General features: G+C 44.6%; 3 protein-coding genes across 3 annotated transcripts in view; 2 read left to right on the forward strand and 1 right to left on the reverse strand.

Annotated features, from left to right (window-relative positions):
* The first annotated feature begins 2066 nt into the window (after positions 1-2066).
* On the forward strand, positions 2067-4826 carry MRPL50 (mitochondrial ribosomal protein L50). The gene is made up of 2 exons (XM_035140994.3): positions 2067-2158; positions 4043-4826. The coding sequence occupies exons 1-2, from the start codon at positions 2076-2078 to the stop codon at positions 4425-4427; spliced, it is 468 nt and encodes a 155-aa protein (XP_034996885.2). The 5' UTR covers positions 2067-2075; the 3' UTR covers positions 4428-4826.
* A 1546-nt stretch (positions 4827-6372) lies between these two features.
* BAAT (bile acid-CoA:amino acid N-acyltransferase) lies at positions 6373-8428 on the forward strand (the record flags this gene model as incomplete). The annotated part of the gene is given in 4 exon segments (XM_088658767.1): positions 6373-6551; positions 6553-6723; positions 6725-6837; positions 6840-8428. Coding segments are annotated over 4 exon segments (531 nt in total), but the record flags the coding sequence as incomplete, so codon positions are not given.
* A 1240-nt stretch (positions 8429-9668) lies between these two features.
* The window catches only part of PLPPR1 (phospholipid phosphatase related 1), a 113530-nt gene continuing 102471 nt past the window's right edge, over positions 9669-20727 (reverse strand). Inside the window, exons 6-8 of the mRNA XM_035097401.3 lie at positions 16875-17051; positions 15875-16006; positions 9669-12349 (exon numbers count right to left, since the gene is read on the reverse strand). Coding sequence (XP_034953292.1) covers positions 12317-12349; positions 15875-16006; positions 16875-17051 — 342 coding nt within the window. The 3' untranslated portion in view covers positions 9669-12316. The remainder of the gene's footprint in view (positions 12350-15874; positions 16007-16874; positions 17052-20727) is intronic.

Here is a 20727-nt window from a genome sequence, read left to right on the forward strand (position 1 = left end):
GTACCCAGATGAAAGTGAGGCCAGCATGGCATGTCTTGCACATGACTCTATGACGGAGGTTTCATTGGGCTTTCGGATCAGTGGAGAACCGCCAACCCCTGCCCGCTTTTCTGCCATCTCTCTTTCCCTATACAGTGGTACCTCTACTTACAAATAACTCTACTTACAAATGTTTCTACTTACGAATGGAGCTCCGTCCGCCATCTTGGATGCGGTTTAGATAGGATTTTTTCTACTTACGAATTTTTAGATAGGGTTGCTTCTACTTACGAATTTTTTCTCCCAATGCATTCCTATGGGATTCGACTTACAATTTTTTTCGACTTACAAATGTGTGTTCGGAACGCATTAAATTCGTAAGTAGAGGTACCACTGTATGTAAGGTTTGCCACCTAGACAGCAACAGCCACACCATCAGTATCAACAGCCAGCAATATCCTAACAGATACAAGAGGGAGCAAGATATAAGATAACAGATAAAAGAGAAAGAGCACTTTACAACATTTGCACCCCACCTTTCTCTTTCTTTCTTTCTTCCAACCAGCTCAGGACAGCTTACATGGACGTGGGGGGGAGGGGCACTACGGTCTAAACCCCTGAGCCTCTTGGGCTTGCTGATCAGATGGTTGGCGGTTCAAATCCCTGCAACAGGATGAGCTCCCGTTGCTCTGTCCCAGCTCCTGGCAACCTAGCAGTTCGAAAGCACACCAGTGCAAGTAGATAAATAGGTACCGCTGCAGCGGGAAGGTGAACGGCGGTTCCGTGCGCTCTGGTTTTCTGTCACGGTGTCCTGTCGTGCCAGAAGCGGTTTAGTCATGCTGCCCACATGACCCAGAAAGCTGTCTGTGGACAAACACTGGTTCGCTCAGCCTGAAAGCGAAATGAACCCCATAGTCCAGGGGTCCTTCACCTTTACCTTTTTACATGGGGCTTCTTCATCTTATTCTCACAACAACCCTTTCAGATATAATGACTGGCCACCTGGTGAGCTGCAGAGGGATTTGAAATTAGCTCTTTCTGAGCCAATATTCTTTTCTTTTCATAGAATCATAGAGTTGGGAGGGATCACAAGGATCATCTAGTCCAACCCTCTGCAGTGCAGGGATCTTTTGTCCAACATGGGGCTCAAACGCACAACCCTGAGATTAAAAGCCTTAGGCTCTACCGACTAAGCTATCCCAGCTACCACACCATTGTGCCTAACTTCCAATTCAGCGGGACTGATAGCCTCTGTTCCCTGGTAACAGATTCTGAAATGGGCAAATCCCAGCATCAGATCAATTATTTCGATGGGTGGAGTGGGAGAAATCCCCTCCATAACCAATCTGATTATCTGAGGGTGGGCAATGTGCATTTCTTATTTTTATGCATTTTACAGGTGGTGGGAGAATTTCCCAGAGACAGTCCCGGATTTACAGAGGCCACCCCGGTTTCTGATTTGATCCTGAATATGTCCTGCTTTTCCTTAGGTCTTAGGACATCCCTATTTTCATCGAATAAATGCTGGAGGGTATGCAAAGGCTCTGAGCTTTTAGTGCTGGCACCGGAAGCTGGAAAGAGCAGCTTCCATTCTAAACATGCCGGCCCCGCCTCTATCCCATAGAGGTAGAGACAAGGGGTAACGACAGCAATCATCCTATATTTTCCGGTAGGAAAAAAAAACAACCCTTGGCCTGTCTCAGCGAAAACCCTACTGTATGCGCTTTCGCGTTGGAAGGTGACGTTCCACTCGTGACTGGAAGTAGCGATGAGACCTGTGGCCGTGTTATTTTTCTACCTCTATAGGCTATTTCTCCGGTTGCTACGGCAACTGGAGCCAGCCCAGCCAATCACACGAGCCTTACTTGACACCTCCCTCCACGCCTTAAACTACAAATCCCACAAGCCCCAGCGAGGCAGCGACTCGTGGCTTCGCCCTCCTCTCTCGCTTAGGAATGCGAGGTGGGACGGAAAGCAAACCCTCCTCATCCCATGATGCAGCGGGCTCCGGGAAGTTACCCCTCCCCTCCCCTCCCCAGCTTCCGTTTGGCTTCATTTGCCCTCAGGAGGGCGTCGTTCTCCGAGCGTGTTCCGAAATGGCGGCTTCCGCGGGTGCTCTGCGGGTCTTCAGGCGGGTCGTCGGGGTCCCTTCACGCAGAACGCTGTGGGGAGGAGTGAGGTGAGGTAGTTGGCGAAGGAGGGGGTTTCGAGCCCACCCAGGGGTGGCTGTGGGCAGGATTGTAGGGGGTTGGACTAGATGACCCTCGGGATCCATACCAAACAATTCTATGATTCTAACTCGGGGTTTCCTTTAACCGGCTTTCAGGCTTCTTGCCTTCAATATTAGGTGCCTGATTCCCCGCAATGGGCAGGTCCCCCTCCCAATTTTTGGTCTCCACGCCTTTGTGAATCCGAAGGCTTAAAAGCATAGCTGTCAGCCTCCCCCCCCCTTTTTTTTGCTGGAAATTCCCTTCTTCCAGCGCCGTTTCCCGCTGCTATCCTGGATCGTTAGATATACCGTACCAGGCATGTCAAACCTGCGGCCCTCCAGATGTTTTGGACTACAATTCCCATCTTCCCCAACCACTGGTCCTGCTAGCTAGGGATCATGGGAGTTGTAGGCCAAAACATCTGGATAGCAGCGGGAAACGGCGCTGGAAGAAGGGAATTTCCAGCAAAAAAAGGGGGGGAGGCGTAGACTGTCCCTGGGGCAGGTGAGGCTGCTGATCCCTTATTTTCAAATCCGCAAGTTGACAGCTATGCTTAAAAGGGGGGGTTAAAAAGTTAAATTTCAGGCTGTAGGGTTAGAAGTAGAAGATAGTTTAGAATGTAAAATGGATATATGTAAGTGTTATAATGTGAGGAATTTATAGTAATGGTTAAGTTGTAAAAAATGTTATGATTATGATTTATGAAACTGCTAAAGACGAGTTGAAATGAAAACCAGACAGGGGGGACTTGGATAAGTCCACATAACAATGGTTAGAAATAGATGGAAAGATAAGAGAATATTTGTATTGTTTGTGTTTGGTTTGTTGTGTTTTTTGTTGTATTGTATTATTTTTGTTTTGGTAAGTGTTGGTATAAAATGAATATTAATTTTTTTTGAAAAATAAAAGGGGGTTTAAAAAGCAGTACTAATAATGGGAAGTTGAGCTGTTTGGGATTGCACATGGGGAGGAAACGTATCTCATACCCTCCCGTCATTTCTCCGATAAAAATAGGGACGTCCTATTGCATAATGTTAATAGTGTTATTATTTGTACTCAGTCCATCTGATGGGGTTGCCACAGCCACTCTGTGCAGCTTCCAACATTTATAAAAATATACTAGAACATTAAATATGAGAAAATTTCCCTATACAGGGCTGCCTTCAGATGTCTTCTAAAGGTTGCATAGTTACTTGTCTCCTTGGCTTGGGGGTTGCATAACTCCACATCCTCCCAACATTTCTCCGATGAAAATAGGGAGGTCCTATGGAACAGCGGAACATTCTGGGATCAAATAGGGACACATGGAGGGTTTGCGATCAATCCCTACATAAACTATTGTTGGCATCTGTCTGTCTCAGGAAACAATGGAGACACTGCCTGGGCAGTGTGTATGGGGGTCCTGGGTTGCCCAGACAACAAGACCCGCCCCCCTCGGCCTTGCTAATGTCCAAAGGAAAGCAGAACAATACGTTTGGCACTAGCTTGGCTGCAGGAGTTGCTGGAAGGAGACATACTAAGTGCCACCCAACCACCTTAGGGATTCCACTCTGGATTTGTATATGGCTTACTCCTTAGCCTTTCCTTCTCCCAAAGATGTCCTGCAAGATGTCCCTACCTAAACAGAGGTGTTTTAGCATAACAAAGAGTCTAAGAACTGGACATGGGAGTCCTGGGTTCATGTTCATAAGGAGGTATGCAGTTGGTCGTTCTTAGGCTGAGAAGAGCCCCAAATTCGTAATAAGGCTAGTGTGTGCAGGGATTTCAGGCTATAACGTAAACCCCTTGTTCGTAGATGACGAGATATACATATTTAACACTCTATTAAAAAGCTGTCTTCTGCCTCCTTTCAGCAAGAAGATGGAAGGCGACCCAGAAGCAGCAGAGCCAGTGAAAGAGGAGCCAGCCCTGGTCTGTCCTCCACCACGAAGCAAAAAATACCTCCCTCCTGAGGATCTCCAGTCTCGCCTAGAGTCTCGCATCAAAGAAATATTTGGCTCCTCGGTCTCCAAGGATTGGCAAAAGGCATCATTGGGAGATAGCCGTTTAAAATATCTTCTGTTGGCACAGCTGGCGACAGATCTAGGCCGTGCTGTCCCTAATTCCCGGCTCCACCAAATGAAGACCGCCAGAGATGTCTTGGCTTTCTACAGCACGCCTGTGAAAGACATATCAAAGTTTGATGAGTTAAGCACGAAGCAGCTGCCCTCAAACCTGAAGATCCACTGGCAGTACTGAGCTGATCCGAACTCTTATCTGTATAGCAGCATCACCGTAGGCACAGATAGGATTTTGTTTTTATTTTTACCACATTTCCAGAGTGGTTTACTTCCTCTTTACAAATGTTCGGTTGCAATAGTGACTTGGTAAGAGAGATGTTCAAGCATCAGGCTGGTCATTGTTGAAGGAAATGGTAAACACTGGACCCCCATCTCTCTTTCAATTGGTAACCTTGTATTGTTTGAAAGCAAAGAGGAGAAATAGATATCAGCAAGCAGTTGTGCATGCTAAGCCATTTTGTCCACATAATTTTGTGTGTCAATAGCTTGATTTAAAACAATCAGGAAAGACAGGCAATGAAGAAAGTGATGGAAATAGTCGGTAAGAAAATAAAATTGTCGCAACCAGTCTCAGCAACATTTTGGGTGACTTCCATTTGCTCTGTGTGGGTGAAGCTTTCCTCAGGAATATGCAGCCTTAAAACTGGTTGTCTCCATCTAATGTGGGAAGTATGCATGAGTTACTCAAGAGTTCTCTATTTTGTTGGGTTTTTTTGGTGACTGGAGTGGTTTGAATACACCTCAATTTACAGGTACTTTTCACATAGGCCACTCTATGCATATATGCAGTTAGAAAGTGAGGCAGTATCCTTGACGTGGATCTGGAGTGGGTCCTTGTGTGTTTGTGTGGTGTCAAACTCCAGGTAAAAAGGCGTGTTTTGAGCCTATCACAGAAACTATTCCACAGCTTAGTGTCTGCCAGAGAGAAAACACTCTCTCGGGCCACCATTTCTCACATTTCTGAGAGTGGTGATAACTACAAGATGCCTGCTTACCCCTGATCTTCAATATCTGAGAGTGTATGTTGGGAAGGAGGCAGCCTTTCAGATATTTGGGGCCGTAGACTTTTTTGTTTTGATAGCATTTGTTCAACGCTTTTCAGCCAAAGGCTCCTAGAGCTGCGTACATAAAATCAAAATAAGACACTCTCTATCCGCAGGCTTACAATCTAAAAAAAGGGACAAGGAGGGAAGAGGGAATTTTTTTAAAAAAATTATATTGTTTAGGATATTAAGCGCTTTGACTACTGCACTGACAAAGTAGGGACATTTCTGTAACAACAAGAAGTGTTTATTTGCCAGGATTAAGAGATGGTCGAGTTCAAACATGCAGAAGCAACATGTGGTACAGTCCTTCCTGGCATGTTCCATCTCAGATTGCAGATAGGGGAGTGCTCTCTTAGGTAAAAACAAATGGACTCCCTACAGATGAGGAGCTATCATGTCAGCATCAAACTTTGAGGTATGCATAGCAGATGTCAACTTACATTTCCTTCCTGCATCTCCCCGGTTGTGTTTTTATTGATGTCACAGTGTACCTTAGTGCACAGGGAGAAGGGTCTGTAGCTAAGTTGTGTGCCCGATGTTTTCCATGCAAAGGGAAATGTTGAGCAGGGGACCCAAATTTTCCACCCCTGGTTTAAAACATGGCAAAGGTAAAGGGACCCCTGACCATTAGATCCAGTTGTGACCGACTCTGGGGTTGCGGCACTCATCTCGCTTTACTGGCCGAGGGAGCCGGCGTACAGCTTCCAGGTCATGTGGCCAGCCTGACAAAGCTGCTTCTGGTGAACCAGAGCAGCACACGGAAACCCTGTTTACCTTCACACTGGAGTGGTACCTATTTATCTACTTGCACTTTGATGTGCTTTCGAACTGCTGGGTTGGCAGGAGCTGGGACCGAGCAACGGGAGTTCACCCCGTCGCGGGGATTCAAACTGCCGACCTGATCGCCAAGCCCTAGGCTCAGTGGTTTAACCCACAGCGCCACCCACCTCCCTAAACATGGCATATATGATGCAATTGTCCTCTTCCTTCACTAGCCCATTGAGGCTGGGTATCCTTTTCCTCCAACATGCACTATTTCTGTGATTTCCCCCCTCCCCTTCTGCTTTTCTGGTTTGCGGTCCTGGAATCGGTATAGTGGCAATATGCAAAGGGGCAGAAATTGCACTGGCCATGCCGGTATTCCTGCCGCAGATCTGAGGTACTGTTTGCATTGAAGGGGCTAATGCCACCAATTGATCCATGCTTTACTACCGGGATCTCTGCATTCCACCTATCCCTTACAAATGTGAGCGTGTGAGGCACACTTGACATGCACACAGAGGAACACCAGGGCAGCGTCCTGCCTGTGGAAAAAGCCCAAGGGAACATCCTCTTCATCGTGGGAGAAACTGACAGGAACTTCAACAGCAAGGCCTGTGCCATGGAAGACATGGAGAAGATGAGGAAGCATGGGAAGATGCACTGCGTCGTCCTATCAGGGAGCAGGACACTTGCTGGACCCTCCGGGTTCACCATTCTGCTACCATTCCTGGTCCCCCTTTTTACCTTTCCCTGTGTTATGGAGCAGGGAAGCCCTGTCCCATGAACAGCCCAAGAACATGCATGGAGATCTAAAAATATCTCCATCTTCACCTCAGACCAAACCAAATAAGCAGGCTCTGAATATGTGTTAGTTCACAAGCTGGACTAACCCCTCTTCACCCATTCAGGGGGGCGGACAAGACACAAAATTGGCCAATTTCGTGATTGGTTCTGAGAAGGAAGGAAATTGATACGTTACAAAATCAGAAGTCCTCAAATGTCCAGCAGTGGCGGCCAACTTTCACAAAGCTATAGAGGACGGGAGCTAAATCGGGGTGGCCCTCCAGAGGTTATTGAACTAGGTTAAAAAAAGGTAAAGAACCTCTGGACGGTTAAGTCCAGTTAAAGGCGACTATGGGGTTGCGGCGCTCATCTCGCTTTCAGGCCGAGGGAGCTGGCGTTTGTCTGCAGACAGCTTTCCGGGTCATGTGGCCAGCATGATTAAACTGCTTCTGGCACAACGCAACACCGTGACGGAAACCAGAGCGCACGGAAATCCCGTTTACCTCCCCCCCACAGCAGTACCTATTTATCTACTTGCACTTTGACGTGCTTTTGAACTGCTAGGTTGGCAGGAGCAGGGACCTTGTCTCAGGGATTCGAACCGCCGACCTTCTGATTGCCAAGCCCAAGAGGCTCAGGGGTTCAGACCCTCATCATTGGCCATGGGGGCTGGAACTGATGGGCATTGAGAGTCCAAAAACGTCTGTAGGGCACATTCTCTATTCCTGAGCTAAAAAGAGCCTTTTCGTAGCGATTGTATACATCTGGAGACCAATGTGGGAGTTAAGCACTAATGGACCGTCTTTTTGCCCCCCCATGTGAGCACGAAACTCTGCACTGTGCACTCATTACCCCAAGAGACAGAAGCTGCTCCAGGAAAGCCCACTTTCTTCGTTACTCCATTGCTCCCGAACGTCTCCTCTTGATTACAGGTAGGTAGCCGTGTTGGTCTGGATCGAAGTAAAATTAAAAAATTCCTTCAGTAGCACCTTAAAGACCAACTAAGTTTTTATTTTGGTATGAGCTTTCGTGTGCATGCACACTTCTCTTGAGATTGCTTCTGGCATTGTGACATGTGTCTGTATGTGCTGCCTAGTTCGGCTCTTAGCTGTGAGGGGCATTTGCCTGGCCAGTCAGGGAACAGTATACTAAACTTGGTGACTGTCCACGTATGACTGGTGTTCCCTCTGTATCTTCAGACAGACACCGAATGCACGAGGAATATATAAAAAGGTTGCTCAGGCAGTAAGCAGACACTCCCAAGTTGGAATAGTCCTCCTGTTGAGACTAGATCAGCCTTCCTGTTATTTCGGTCTCCAGATGTTGGACTACAATTCCCATCATGCCCCAAACCAGAACACCACGTTTTAGGGCTATACTCGCATGTGAGTTATGTGACCCATACTATTGTGCCCATCAGAAAGCACTTTTGGGGGGCAGTGTGCCCCAAAATGCATGTTTAGGGGTGCCACGCAAGATCGCTGCCCCCAACGACCCTCTTTTGGAGGGGCAACGATCTTGTGCAGCGTTCCAAAACAAGTTTCTTTGGGTGCCATGCCCCCCAAAAGTGCAGTCCAAAATTGTGGAAGGTCACAAGAAAATTTTTGGGTGTCCTGTATATATATATATATATATATATATATATATATATATATATATATATATATACACATATACATATATATATATGCTTGATTATAGAATATTGCTCAGGACCGCAATACCTCAAGGACTGCCTCTCCCTATATAAACCAGACAGTTCATCATCTCAGGCCCACATGAGGTTTGGAGCTGGCAACACAAAAACGGGCCTTTTCTGTAATGGCCCCCATTTGTGTGATGCTCTCCTCAAGAAGATTCGCCTGACGCCTTCATTATGTATTTTTTTGGCTCCAGGTGAAAACCAACCTTTGGCTGATTAATATCCTACAGCCTTTCAAATGTATCTGTGGGAAGGGGGGTGGGTTATTGTTTTGCTGTTTTGGTTTAATTATTTACTGTGTTTTATTTTTCATTTTATTCTGTAAACCACCCTGAGATTTTTTGATGAAGGGCAGGATATAAATTTAATAAATAATAATGATAATGATAATGATAATAATAATAATAATAGTAATAATATCATCTCAAAGCAGTTTACAATGACGATGCTTGCAATGAGCTAGGAGATCCCAAGTCACTAGTGACTACATTCTGGAAAGCCAAGTGATGTGGCTGTACAACAAGGTTGTTGTTTGCTGTTTAGTCATTTAGCCGTGTCCGACTCTTCGTGACCCCATGGACCATAGCACGCCAGGCACTCCTGTCTTGCACTGCCTCCCGCAGTTTGGTCAAACTCATGTTTGTAGCTTCGAGAACACTGTCCAACCATCTCGTCCTCTGTCGTCCCCTTCTCCTAGTGCCCTCAATCTTTCCCAACATCAGGGTCTTTTCCAGGGAGTCTTCTTTTCTCATGAGGTGTCCAAAGTATTGGAGCCTCAGCTTCACGATCTGTCCTTCCAGTGAGCACTCAGGGCTGATTTCCTTCAGAATGGATAGGTTTGGTCTTCTTGCAGTCCATGGGACTCTCAAGAGTCTCCTCCAGCACCATAATTCAAAAGCATCAATTCTTCGGCGATCAGCCTTCTTTATGGTCCAGCTCTCACTTCCATACATCACTACTGGGAAAACCATAGCTTTAACTATACGGACCTTTGTAGGCAAGGTGATGTCTCTGCTTTTTAAGAGTGTTCTGCTTTTTAACAGTGTTCTTGAAGCTACAACAAGGTACCCAACAAATATTTCCCTCCCGACTCCTAGAACAAATGACAAAGCCCTGATGCAAAGAGTTTTGTGATAAGGTGTTTTTTTTTTCTTTCAATCTCTTTTGGAAAAAAAGTTTATACAAAAACCCAAGAACCAACATGGTAGACATTTCAGCAAAAGTACAGAAGAGAGGCTCCATTCCTCAAAGGAAACACTCTATTGGTTATCACCATGCTATAGAAAATAAATGAGATGCAGCAGGAAAGCCCTAGGACAAAGAAGATCGACCAGCAAACTGGCCCCTTTTGTATTCTTTTACTCTGTTAACAATAATACTGTGCAAAGTGGAAAACCAGTTTTGGATACAAATGCATCACGGTAGGACTCACGGAAGGTAGACATTGCCTGTTCTTATGGTGACTAGGCAGGCACTTCTATGGGAAAGGCATGCCCAGATATATTAGGATTTAAGAACTGGGTCACACACATAATTACCATGTACGAAGCAGCCAAGTTACGCCTGGTGAGAGTTTTGAAGGCTCCCTCCCTACAAGCAAGGAAAGCTGCCCATGATCCACCCGTAAAAATGGCCGGAAAGAACTGCATGCTGGTATACTGCCCCAAATTTAATCATTTGACCCCCACAATTTCCTGGGTTAGTGGGGTTGCAAGAGGATTTTTTCCCTCCGGACATTGCTAAACTTCCAGTAGATTTCCAGAGCTGGCTTTTACTGTTGCGTGAAAGCTCACATACCATGTGGAAACTAAAGATTAGGGAAACCTTGGGCAAGCAGAATAAACTGCCACACAAATGCAGCCAGCGCTAGGAAGAAGCGTGGCCACAAACGCTCCCATCTCTTTACGTCTTAAAGTCCCTCTAGCTTTCGTTACTCATAGGTAGGAAGCTTCCAGTGCTGGGATCCAATTCCCCACTCACGTCAAAAGCATGAATGGTGTTACTTTATATTAGCACCAGTGGAACAGAGAAACAAATTAGCCTAAGGCTCCTTTCTAGGCGGTTATATGATGCGCTAATGCAGCAATGAAACATTTACACTCCTATTACAAAACACTAGGTGGAACCACAGTGATGGCTTCAAACCTTCCAGACCAATTTTTTTTTAGGGGGGCCCCTTTGCGATGCACCTTGCAGTGGGCAGGATTCCATGTGCGCCGAAGGGTCAGAGATATTTCGGTCCAAGGGTCGGTGCCACTCCCAAAGTTATCCATGTCTTTAAAATGCATGCAAATGTCACAAAGGAAGGATTACACACATTGTCCATTTCACAGCGAAGATGCAAATTTGGTAGAACTCTGTGGTCGGATGAACATGTCTGTGAAGTTTCCTACATGAAGTTTTTATGATCCTTAGGAGACAAGTCTTAAGAAGCATGTCTTTATAGATATAGATATATAAAATATGCACCGAGCTGGACTTAAGCATATTGTGTAGACCATCGTTCTTTGGCCTGCGACTGCAATAACAGTTTAGGGTTTCCTTCCCAACTTGTGGCTCTATCAAAAAAATCTGTATAAAAACGCGAACAATATTGTGCTGGCTATTTGAGTGCAACCAGCACAATGGTCCTCTCAAACAAATTCACTAAGCTCTCAGTTTGGCAACATTCTCATTGAATGCTGGGGGGTCTTAACATTTAGCCATTGGCCATAAACTGCCGTCACTTATTCATGGAATCCATGGCAGTGCTCTTAAAGGCAATGCACAAGGCAAGCATTTGTGCATCTGGGCTTTCTCTATAATTTCCACGGTAATGGCTCCAAAGGCTGTGTTATGTTTTATTTATTTTTAAATTTTAAGAGTCATTTGTCTGTGGGCTCCTGTGAGGAAGCCCTTGTCGGGAGCAGGTGCTGGGAAGACTACAGGAAAAAAAAGCCACAAGGCAGTGTGTGGATTGCACATAAAGAGGACCCTAGGCCCAAGGAAAGCAGTCTGGAGGAAGCTACCTGAAGATCTCACAATCGTGCACCTGCTGTGTCAATTTCCTGAGGAAGTTCCATGGAGATGTATAGGAATCCTGCAATGCAGCTCAGAGTTCTTGTGCTCAACTCCCGTGCACATCCATGGGACTTATTCAGGAAGAGTAAAACTTTGCAGCAGGCTAGTCCTCATGTTCTTACCATGCTGAATCAGGACTCAGAAAATACATATTTCTCATCATCAATAGCCTAAAGGTTTAGATCCCGGCCATGCTGTGGAAACTCTGGGGTAACTTCATTAAAGTACCACAGAGTTGCGCCAGCAATAACCTTTCATTTACTGGAAGCATTTTCCCTGGTAACAAAATGTTAAAAGTGAATTAGTATTATAATTCTCATTTAATTTATTGTATATAAAACAAAACCGAAAAAGGTCTGTGTACAAATATCACAAAACATCAACAATCCCCAAAGATGTAGTGCCTCAGAACACATTTTAAAACAAGAAAAGGTCTCTCGCTTTTTTTTGTTTTAATTTTTGTTCCCCCCTCCTCCCTTTTGTCTTAAATTCTGGCATAAATATATTAAAGCTGACCAAAAAAGTGGAAGGAGGGGGATTCCAGGGTGAGCTACATCACTTCCTCATACAAAAATGTACAAAACATTAGCTTCTAACTAGACATAACATAATACTGGTCATCACAGTTTTGACAATTAGCATAACTGTGTGTCGTTGTGGGAGTATTGTGTACCGGAGGGCGATAAAAAATAGCTTCTTTTGCCATCTTTCAGATCAGGTTACTTCAGTCATAGAGGCAGAATGATTCTATGGAAAAAAGAGAGAGGACACAAAGCACAGAATACTTTTTAGTATGATACAATGCAGTCTGGATTGTCAAGACTCATGTTAGGTAGCCAAAATAAATAAAAACCAATCCAAAAAATTATGCAGGATACAGTGGTACCTTGGTTCTCAAACGCCAAAAACCGGGAAGTAAGTTTTCCGGTTTTTGGAACATTTTTCGGAAGCCGAACGTCCGATGCAGCACGAATCAGAAGCTGTGCCTTGGTTTTCAAACATTTTGGAAGTCAAATGGACTTCTGGGATGGATTAAGTTTGGCACTTTTGTTTTTGCTATTTTGCGTTTTTGTTTTTGAGGCTTTTTCGGTTCATTTGTTTTTGTGACTGTGCAGAACCCAGTTCAGCTACTGACTGATTGTGTGACTGCGGAAATGGATAAAAGCCCCCCACCCCCAATCCAAACAATGACTACCATTAGTGCAGGTAAGAAAAATAATAATTTTAATTTTTATCATCTATACTGTAATACTGTCCTATTTATTGTATTTATTAATCTGCTTTGCATTACTTTCTATGGGAAAGGGTGCCTTGGTTTTGGAACGCTTTGGTTTTGGAACGGACTTCCGGAATGGATTAAGTTTGAAAACCAAGGTACCACTGTATGGTTATGGGTCGACCCAGGGGTGAGTGACCTTTGGCAAGAGGGGCCCGAGGCAAAAGTAGACCGAGCGAGAAAGGCAAAAGGTCACTTACATTGGTAAGGGTCACTGTTGTACACTAGGCTAATTCTTGCACACACTTCTCTATCCAGGCAAGTGACAGGCATTGTCAGGCTTCAGGGACACATACCAGCCAGTGAAGGCATTCTGAGAGCCAGCTCATAGAATTGTAGAGTTGGAAGGGACCCTGAGGATCATCTAGCCCAACCTCCTGCAATGTAGGAATCTTTCGCCTAAAGCGGGGCTCGAACCTGCGATCTTGAGATTAAGAGTCTCATGCTCTGCTGACTGAGCTACCCCGGGCCTGGAGGGATTGCAGTACACAAAGGGATGCAAATCACTCCTTTCCTGGTAATAATAATGATCACTGGATGATTGGAGAGGGGGTGATTCTTCAGCTGATCTGCATGTAGCTCCTAAGGAGGGAGATTTGCCTGCCTTAGTGTACAGTGGTACCTCGGTTTTCGAACGTCTCCGTTGATGAACATTTTGGTTTTCAAATGCCGTAAACCCGGAAGTAAATGTTTCGGTTTTCGAACATGCCTCGGAAGTCGAACATGCCTCGCGGCTTCTGCCGAGTGCCAGATCCTGAGGCCTAGCTGTCGGCTATTGAGCTTTCAAACGTTCCAGAACTCGGTCAGTCTTCCGGAATGGATTACGTTCAAAAACTGAGGCACCACTGTCTCAGTCTCTAATTATGTGTTTGCCTGTGAGTATGACTATGTATCGGAGAGAGGTGTGGAATGACAACATACAAACACACACACATACACACTAGGGGTATGGCTTTTTTGCCACCTCATGTTCTTGTAGCTTAGTTAGACAAACTTTTGCCGAAAAACAAAGGAATGAACCGTCATTTCCAAATCTATTGAAAAAATGTTCACTCCTTGAAATCAACAAATCAGTTTTTTGTATATGTAGCTATATAATGCATTGTGTAATATGTATATCATGTTATTATAATACAGGAAAAACAGAGCTTGCAAACTTACTAATGCTTGTACAATGTTTTGCACATTGTACATTGCTTCTTATGGCTTAGAATAAACCAAGGTTGCAGTTTGTTTTTGCTCCTGCTGCAAGCAGCATAAAGCTCCCACATCACTTTGATTGCACATTCTTTCTATAGACCAATATTTGGATTCTTCTAGAACATTCTAAACAGTTTCAGGAAGTTCCAATCATCTGTAAAAGTTCTAAACAGTCTCATAAAGTTTTTTTTAAAAAAATGCTAATACTTATGAGTACCATAGTAAGTATATGGTTATTCCAACTTTTCATTTCGGTGTGACTTTTTTCACAACTGAGAAGAACTAGTCCCTTTTTCAGTGTTTCTAAGTGAAAGTTCATCCCCTTATGTTACAGGAAATCATTTCTTTTGAAATAAAAAAAAGTCAGTAAGTTATAACCCTATCTCTGGTAAGTAAACTCCAAAGGGTTGAATCTAGCTCTCAGGGCAAAATGTACCCATGTACTATTTTGTACAAATGTACTAAGCTACTTCTAGCTTAGACAGGACTGGGTGAGATGGACCGATGGCTTGATGTGGTCTGAGGCAGCTTCCTAGGTTAAAGGGCAATACTAGCTCTGGCTTCTGCCCTGGTGGGACTGAATGAGGCAGTGGGGCCATAGATGCACACAGTGCTTGGAGTGGAAAGTGGAAAGGAGACAGGTGGAAATCTGGAGCCAGCAGTCGAGTCCAAGCTTGGGGGGGTCCAATAGATCCTGGACCGATTCCAGCACCCATTCAGCAGTTGGAAAGAGGGGGTTTGCATTAACAGATCGATGCTAATATTGATCTGTAGGTGGAGGCTGGCAAGGAAGGAGGGAGGAGGGAAGCCACTGCTTAATCCACACAAACACTCAGCCAGTGGAAAGGGTTTTTTTTTTATTGTTCTGCCCAAGGAATAGGAAAGAAAGAAAGAAAGAGAAAGGAAGAAGGAAGGAAGGAAGGAAAGTTCTAAGCTCATATGTGTCTGTTCCCTTTCAAAGGATGTAACAGGTACTGGCAGAAGAGAGTCTGCCCCATTCTCCAGGATTTCACAACAGACAGAGAAGAATTTGGGAAGGATTGCTCCAATTAAAATGAAGGTATTGCCCAAACTATTTTTTACCTTTCAACATTTTAGCAATACAGTGGTACCTCGGTTTATGAACACAATTGGTTCCGGAAGTCTGTTCATAAACTGAAGCGTTCATAAACTGAAGAGAACTTTCCCATTGAAAGTAATGGAAAGTGGATTAATCCGTTCCAGACGGTCCGCGGAGTAACCGTTCATAAACTGAAGCGAACTTTTCCATTGAAAGTAATGGAAAGTGGATTAATCTGTTCCAGACGGGTCCGCGAAGTACTTAAACTGAAGCGTTCATAAACTGAAACATGGGTGTAATTGGTTCCGGAAGTCTGTTCATAAACTGAAGTGTTCATAAACTGAAGCGAACTTTCCCATTAAAAGTAATGGAAAGTGAATTAATCTGTTCCAGATGGGTCCGCGGTGTTCATAAACCGAAAATTTATAAACCGAGGTGTTCATAAACCGAGGTTCCACTGTATTTTTAACACCAAAGATGTTAAAAACACATCAGAAAACTGCCCAACCAGTTTATCTGGAACAACGAGAAGGTGGTAATGGTGATTTGTTTTTTTTGGGGGGGGATTGGAGAGGTAGGGGCTCAAATGCTACAGAGGAGCAAGTGAAAAGCAAGAACTGATTTCCCCTAACATTATATGGCATTTTGTTTTGGAAGCAACAGGAGTCTGGCTCGGCTAATCAAACCAGATTACCCCGAATGAATAAAATGTTCAAGAGGGCAGAATAGACGGCACCTGTGCACTCAACGTCTCCAAAGGACTTTCCACTCTGGGAAACGCCATCAGGGGCATTCCTCGTTGCTCGTCGGGCTTTGATTTAGAAGGAGCTCCATGTGTTCCTTTGAAATTATGAACCACGCATATTCCCTGTGGGATGGGGAAGAAGAGAACCCAGATCAGTACAGCAATCATGGAAGACCCTCAGTTAGCAGGACATAGTAGCTGTTATGTATTAGTGTATATAGTTTTCCCTCAGGTCCTTGACAGTTGTTTTAGGAGGGAACTTTAGGAGGGAACTTTGAATTGTGTTTGATACATTGTTTGAGCCAGCCTCTATAAAAGCAGGCCAGCTCGGCAATGCAGTTCAGTTCTGCTCCAGCTTCCAAATAAAGAGCTGCTTTGGAGAGATTGCTGTGTCGTCTGCTATGCTTACCCACAACTTAACACTGGCGACGAGGATGGGATTGAAGGACAGCAGAGTACAGCCAGAATCGGACATGCAATGAGCTGATCACTGAGCTAAATCACTGAGCTAAATCACATTCGGAGCTGACCATTCTGGCTAGAGCAATGTGCGCCCTCTATCGCCATCCACGTAGGCATCGGAACCATGGCTTCATTTGTGCCTCTACCGCCGTTCGCACCAGCCTCTGAATCATGGGGCACGTACCTTGCTCGGTTTGCTTGCTTCCTCCAAGCAAACTAAACGTCTTGTTTTGCAGTGACACCACTTTTCCTCATCCAGGCTGGTTTATAGTAGGGCCACCATGAGAGCCATTTCACATGTTGGCTACTACCAGGAACTATGGCGTTCCTGTGGCCTGCCTCAGTGGGACAGGTGTGTTTGTCTGCATCATATATATATATGTATTTTAATACTCTTTTGCTGCCTCCAAGCTCTTGTGAAAGGTAAGAATTATGAACCACTGCAACCTGACGTAGGGGCACCATGACAGTGGGGTTTTTCCAGTGTGGAAAGGATAGTAAAATGAAGAAACCAGAGCCATTCACCTACCAGGAAAAGAGCAACTGCACTTCCCAAGATGAAGCCTGCAATGACGTCCGAACAGTGGTTTCGATACTCAGAAACTCGGTTGAGCCCAGTAAGGAAGGCGGCACAAAGAGTCCCCAGGCACAAGACAGGCTTGGCGAGTCGACTGCTTTTCGTCTTGATTGTGCTTGTGATGTACATCTGAAACATAGTCAAACCAGATCGGCCTTAAGAGACCCGAGACAACTTGTATCAGATAGGGATAGGGGAGAAGTTGGATCTTGTTTGCATTTTGATGAGAACCTACCTCATTTTCACTTCCCGATATGAAAGGCTGCTGCTGCTGCTCTTCAGAACCCGAATATGCCAAAATACATACAAAAACAGGGAATTGTGGCGCAGAGAGAAATATGTTGCTGGAAATGATATTGAAATGCATGGCGGGAGGAAAAACTGCTCGCAAAAATGTGTGTATTGGTGAAACAGGCGCTAAAATGTTGGCCAACTTGCTCAGGACTTAAAAAAACCCCAACAATTTTCATAGGAAAGTGTCCTGTTTCTTTGAACAGTGCGAGGAGATCTGATGGCTTGAGCAGCTAGTGAACTCAGGTAGTCACATTGGATTCCCTCAATCTTTGCACCTTGCAAGAGGAAGCTGGCCTCTTTAGCTCTCCTGAGCAGTACTTGCCTGCCTGCCTGCCTGTCTTCCCTCTGTAAGGGCCACCAAGGCCCCCAAGGCTTGAAGGTGGGACTTCTCGAACAAATCTAGCACTTTTTCTAAATACAGCAAATAACACCCTCCCTCCGATGAAAAGTATTGTGGGGCTTCTTACAAGTCCAGGTTGTTTAAAATGAAAGATTTAAGTGCCATTAGGAAGTGTACCTTTTTCTTTGGCCTTACAGAATTAAATAATCCGAAATGGAAGAGGGTATGTTTTGTTTTCTTAACAATGAAAATGCTTATTAAAAACGCTTGAGATAAAAATCGTGAACGGATGCAGAAATGTGGAGAAATGAATTTAAGATTGGGACGGGTGAGCAACAGAGAGAAACCGAAACAGATGATCCCCAAAACTCAGAGAACTCTCTTGCTATTCTATCTGTACACAAAGTATGAATTGCAATAGTTGTGTGCGCCCCCTCCAAACAAAACATATTCACACACCAGTCATGAGAAGCAGCCACTGCTTTCAACCTCGCAGGTTGGCCTTTTTTAGTCTTTTCCTACTGCATGATCTGAAACCGGGTGACGCTTCTTTTATCAGGTTAGTCAACTGTCACAGGTACAATTTATTCCAAACACTGAACAGAAACATTCAGTGGCAGGGTTCACACAGTGACTCCATGCACAGCACCCCAGACATTCCTGAAGGAATGTAGCATATGAGTGGCTTTATCTGCAGAAAGCATCACAGTGCTTTGAAAGCACTATAAAATGTCTTTTAAAAGCACCGGGTAGAATTAAACTTAGCACTAAGTGGGGAAGGAGGAGATTCACTACTTCAGTGGGACTTTCCACCTCTCTCTTCCCCTTGTGCACCCCTTAAACCTTTTTCTGGGTGTTCTTCCAACACAGAATTAGTGGTTGCAGAAGGAGGGGGGGGGGGTAAAGTCCCATTGTACATGTAGATCTCATTCTATACATGCAACAACCCATTGTCAAGATTGTCAAATCCCACCCATTGTCAAGATCACAAACATTGTTTTAGCGTTCAAAGACTGTTTTCTGGAGCAATCATATGGGCTTAATCAAACATGGCCACAAATATGCAAGCACTTATAAGTGCATTGTAACATGCCTGGATAGCTCAGCTGGTTAGAGCGTGGTGCTGATAATGCCAGGGTTGCAGGTTTGATCCCCATATGGGACAGCTGCATTGCAGGGGGTTGGGCTAGATGTGTGGGAATGTTCAGGGAGGCAGGAGAGGATATATTGTTTATTAATATCCTTCCTAACTTGCGCTAGCAAGTTCTATAACTTAGCAGAATTTTACATTCCCCCTTTAAACGCACAGTGGATAACTGGCTGCAGGCTTGTGTAAGCCTCTCACTATCAGCTTCCTGGTAAGTTCCCTTATATCCCCCTTAAAAGAATAAACATGCCACAATCTTGTGTAAAGTATATAAAAGAGGTTTACTCACACATTCAGTTCACAGTTGGATCCCTGGAGGCAGACTTAGTTACAAATACAGTGGTACCTCGACTTACGAACGACTCGCCAACCGAGTTTTTTGACTTACGAATGGGGGTAATGGCCACGCGCTTACGAATGTCTCGACATCCGAAAGAAAACCGTGGCGGTTTTAGATAGGGATTTTTCGACTTACAAATTTTTAGATAGGGTTGCTTCGACTTACGAATTTTTCTGTTTCCAATGCATTCCTATGGGAAATCGTGTTTCCAATGGCGTTTTTCGACTTACTAATTTTTCGACTTACGAAGGTGCCTTCGGAACAGATTAAATTCGTAAGTCGAGGCACCACTGTATGTACATGTGGATCTACCCGCTATGGGGGGATAATCCCAGTGAATGCAGACTGGCAGTCACTGCAGTTCACACGACAAAAGGAAGATGGAAAAGAGGGAGGAGGGCTGCGTGCCTTGTGCTTTTGTTACCTGCACAGGTAAGGTCATGACCACCTCTAGTCACATGCAATAGGAAGTATGTCCCAGCACAGGAGCAAACAGGATGTTCAGGCTGGCTGGACCAAACATTCCCTTGCATATCCACTCTAGGAAAACAAGGAATGTTGTATTTGACTGCTACCTATGTATCACATCCCACAAGATGATCCTCACAGGGTCCCTTCCAACTCTACAATTTTGATTCAAACATCACCAGTCTTCCCTACAGCTAGGTACATACTCTCCACTGATCCTACTCTCATCTTGTAAGAGCCACCATTTTAATTTTATGTAATTCAGTAAGTAACAGAAAATCTGAGTGCATGCAAGAGTGCCTTTTTCCTCTCTGTCTCTGTCTCTTGAACAAACTCGGGAGACAATGGAAGCTTAATTACTGGGTGAGATGTTTCTTTGTGCTCAGAGCCATCCCTCCAGCAAAACTTATAAAGCCACAGCAGATCATTCCCAACAGCACTGGTGGCAAAGAAAATAAATAAAGGAAAAAAGCAATTAGGAGACAAACACTAATTTGTGAGCGGGTAATTACAAGGGTGACAGAAGTAGGATGATACAGCAGTGCTAAAATAAAAGTGACGGGCAAAATCAGCGAACACAATGGAAACCTCTCCAGTGATTTATGCTTTCCAAAAACACAGCTTGGCTTCTTGAAGACTCTACCTCCCAGAATAGCATCGGGTCATTAGCAACAGATGCCTCCAAAGTGTCATACGTGAAACATAATGAGACACATGCAGAGGGCAGGGTTAGGCCCAAGTCATTCCCTGGGGGCACAGATTGTGAGAGGCAAAAGAGGAGAGAAGCAGAGCATTCCCTGTTGCTAAGCAGGAATCTGAAAGTTGTTTTTTAGTTTACTGAATTCTTCATCGGAACGAAAAGTTGGTATTACAAAGCTATCCGAAGCTGGGCAGACGTTTGCACTAAGAAATAATTAACAGTACAATCATACATTGGTTCTCAAACGCCTTGGTGCTCGTACGTTTTGGCCCCCAAACGCCGAAAACCCGGAAGTAAGTGTTCCAGTTTTTGAAAGTTTTTCAGAAGCCGAATGCCCAGCTCCTGCAGCCAATCAGAAGCCGTGCCTTGGTTTTAAAATGATTTCGGGAGTTGAACGGACTTCCGGAACGGATTAAGTTCAACAACAAAGGTACGACTGTACTGTAAATTCTGTGCCAGTGGAGCAAATCTGCATATTTTACATAATTCTATTCATAGGGTAATATTCAGCTGTGG

Source organism: Zootoca vivipara, chromosome 15 (assembly GCF_965207765.1).
Source record: "Zootoca vivipara chromosome 15, rZooViv2.hap1.1, whole genome shotgun sequence".
Lineage (NCBI taxonomy): Eukaryota > Metazoa > Chordata > Lepidosauria > Squamata > Lacertidae > Zootoca > Zootoca vivipara.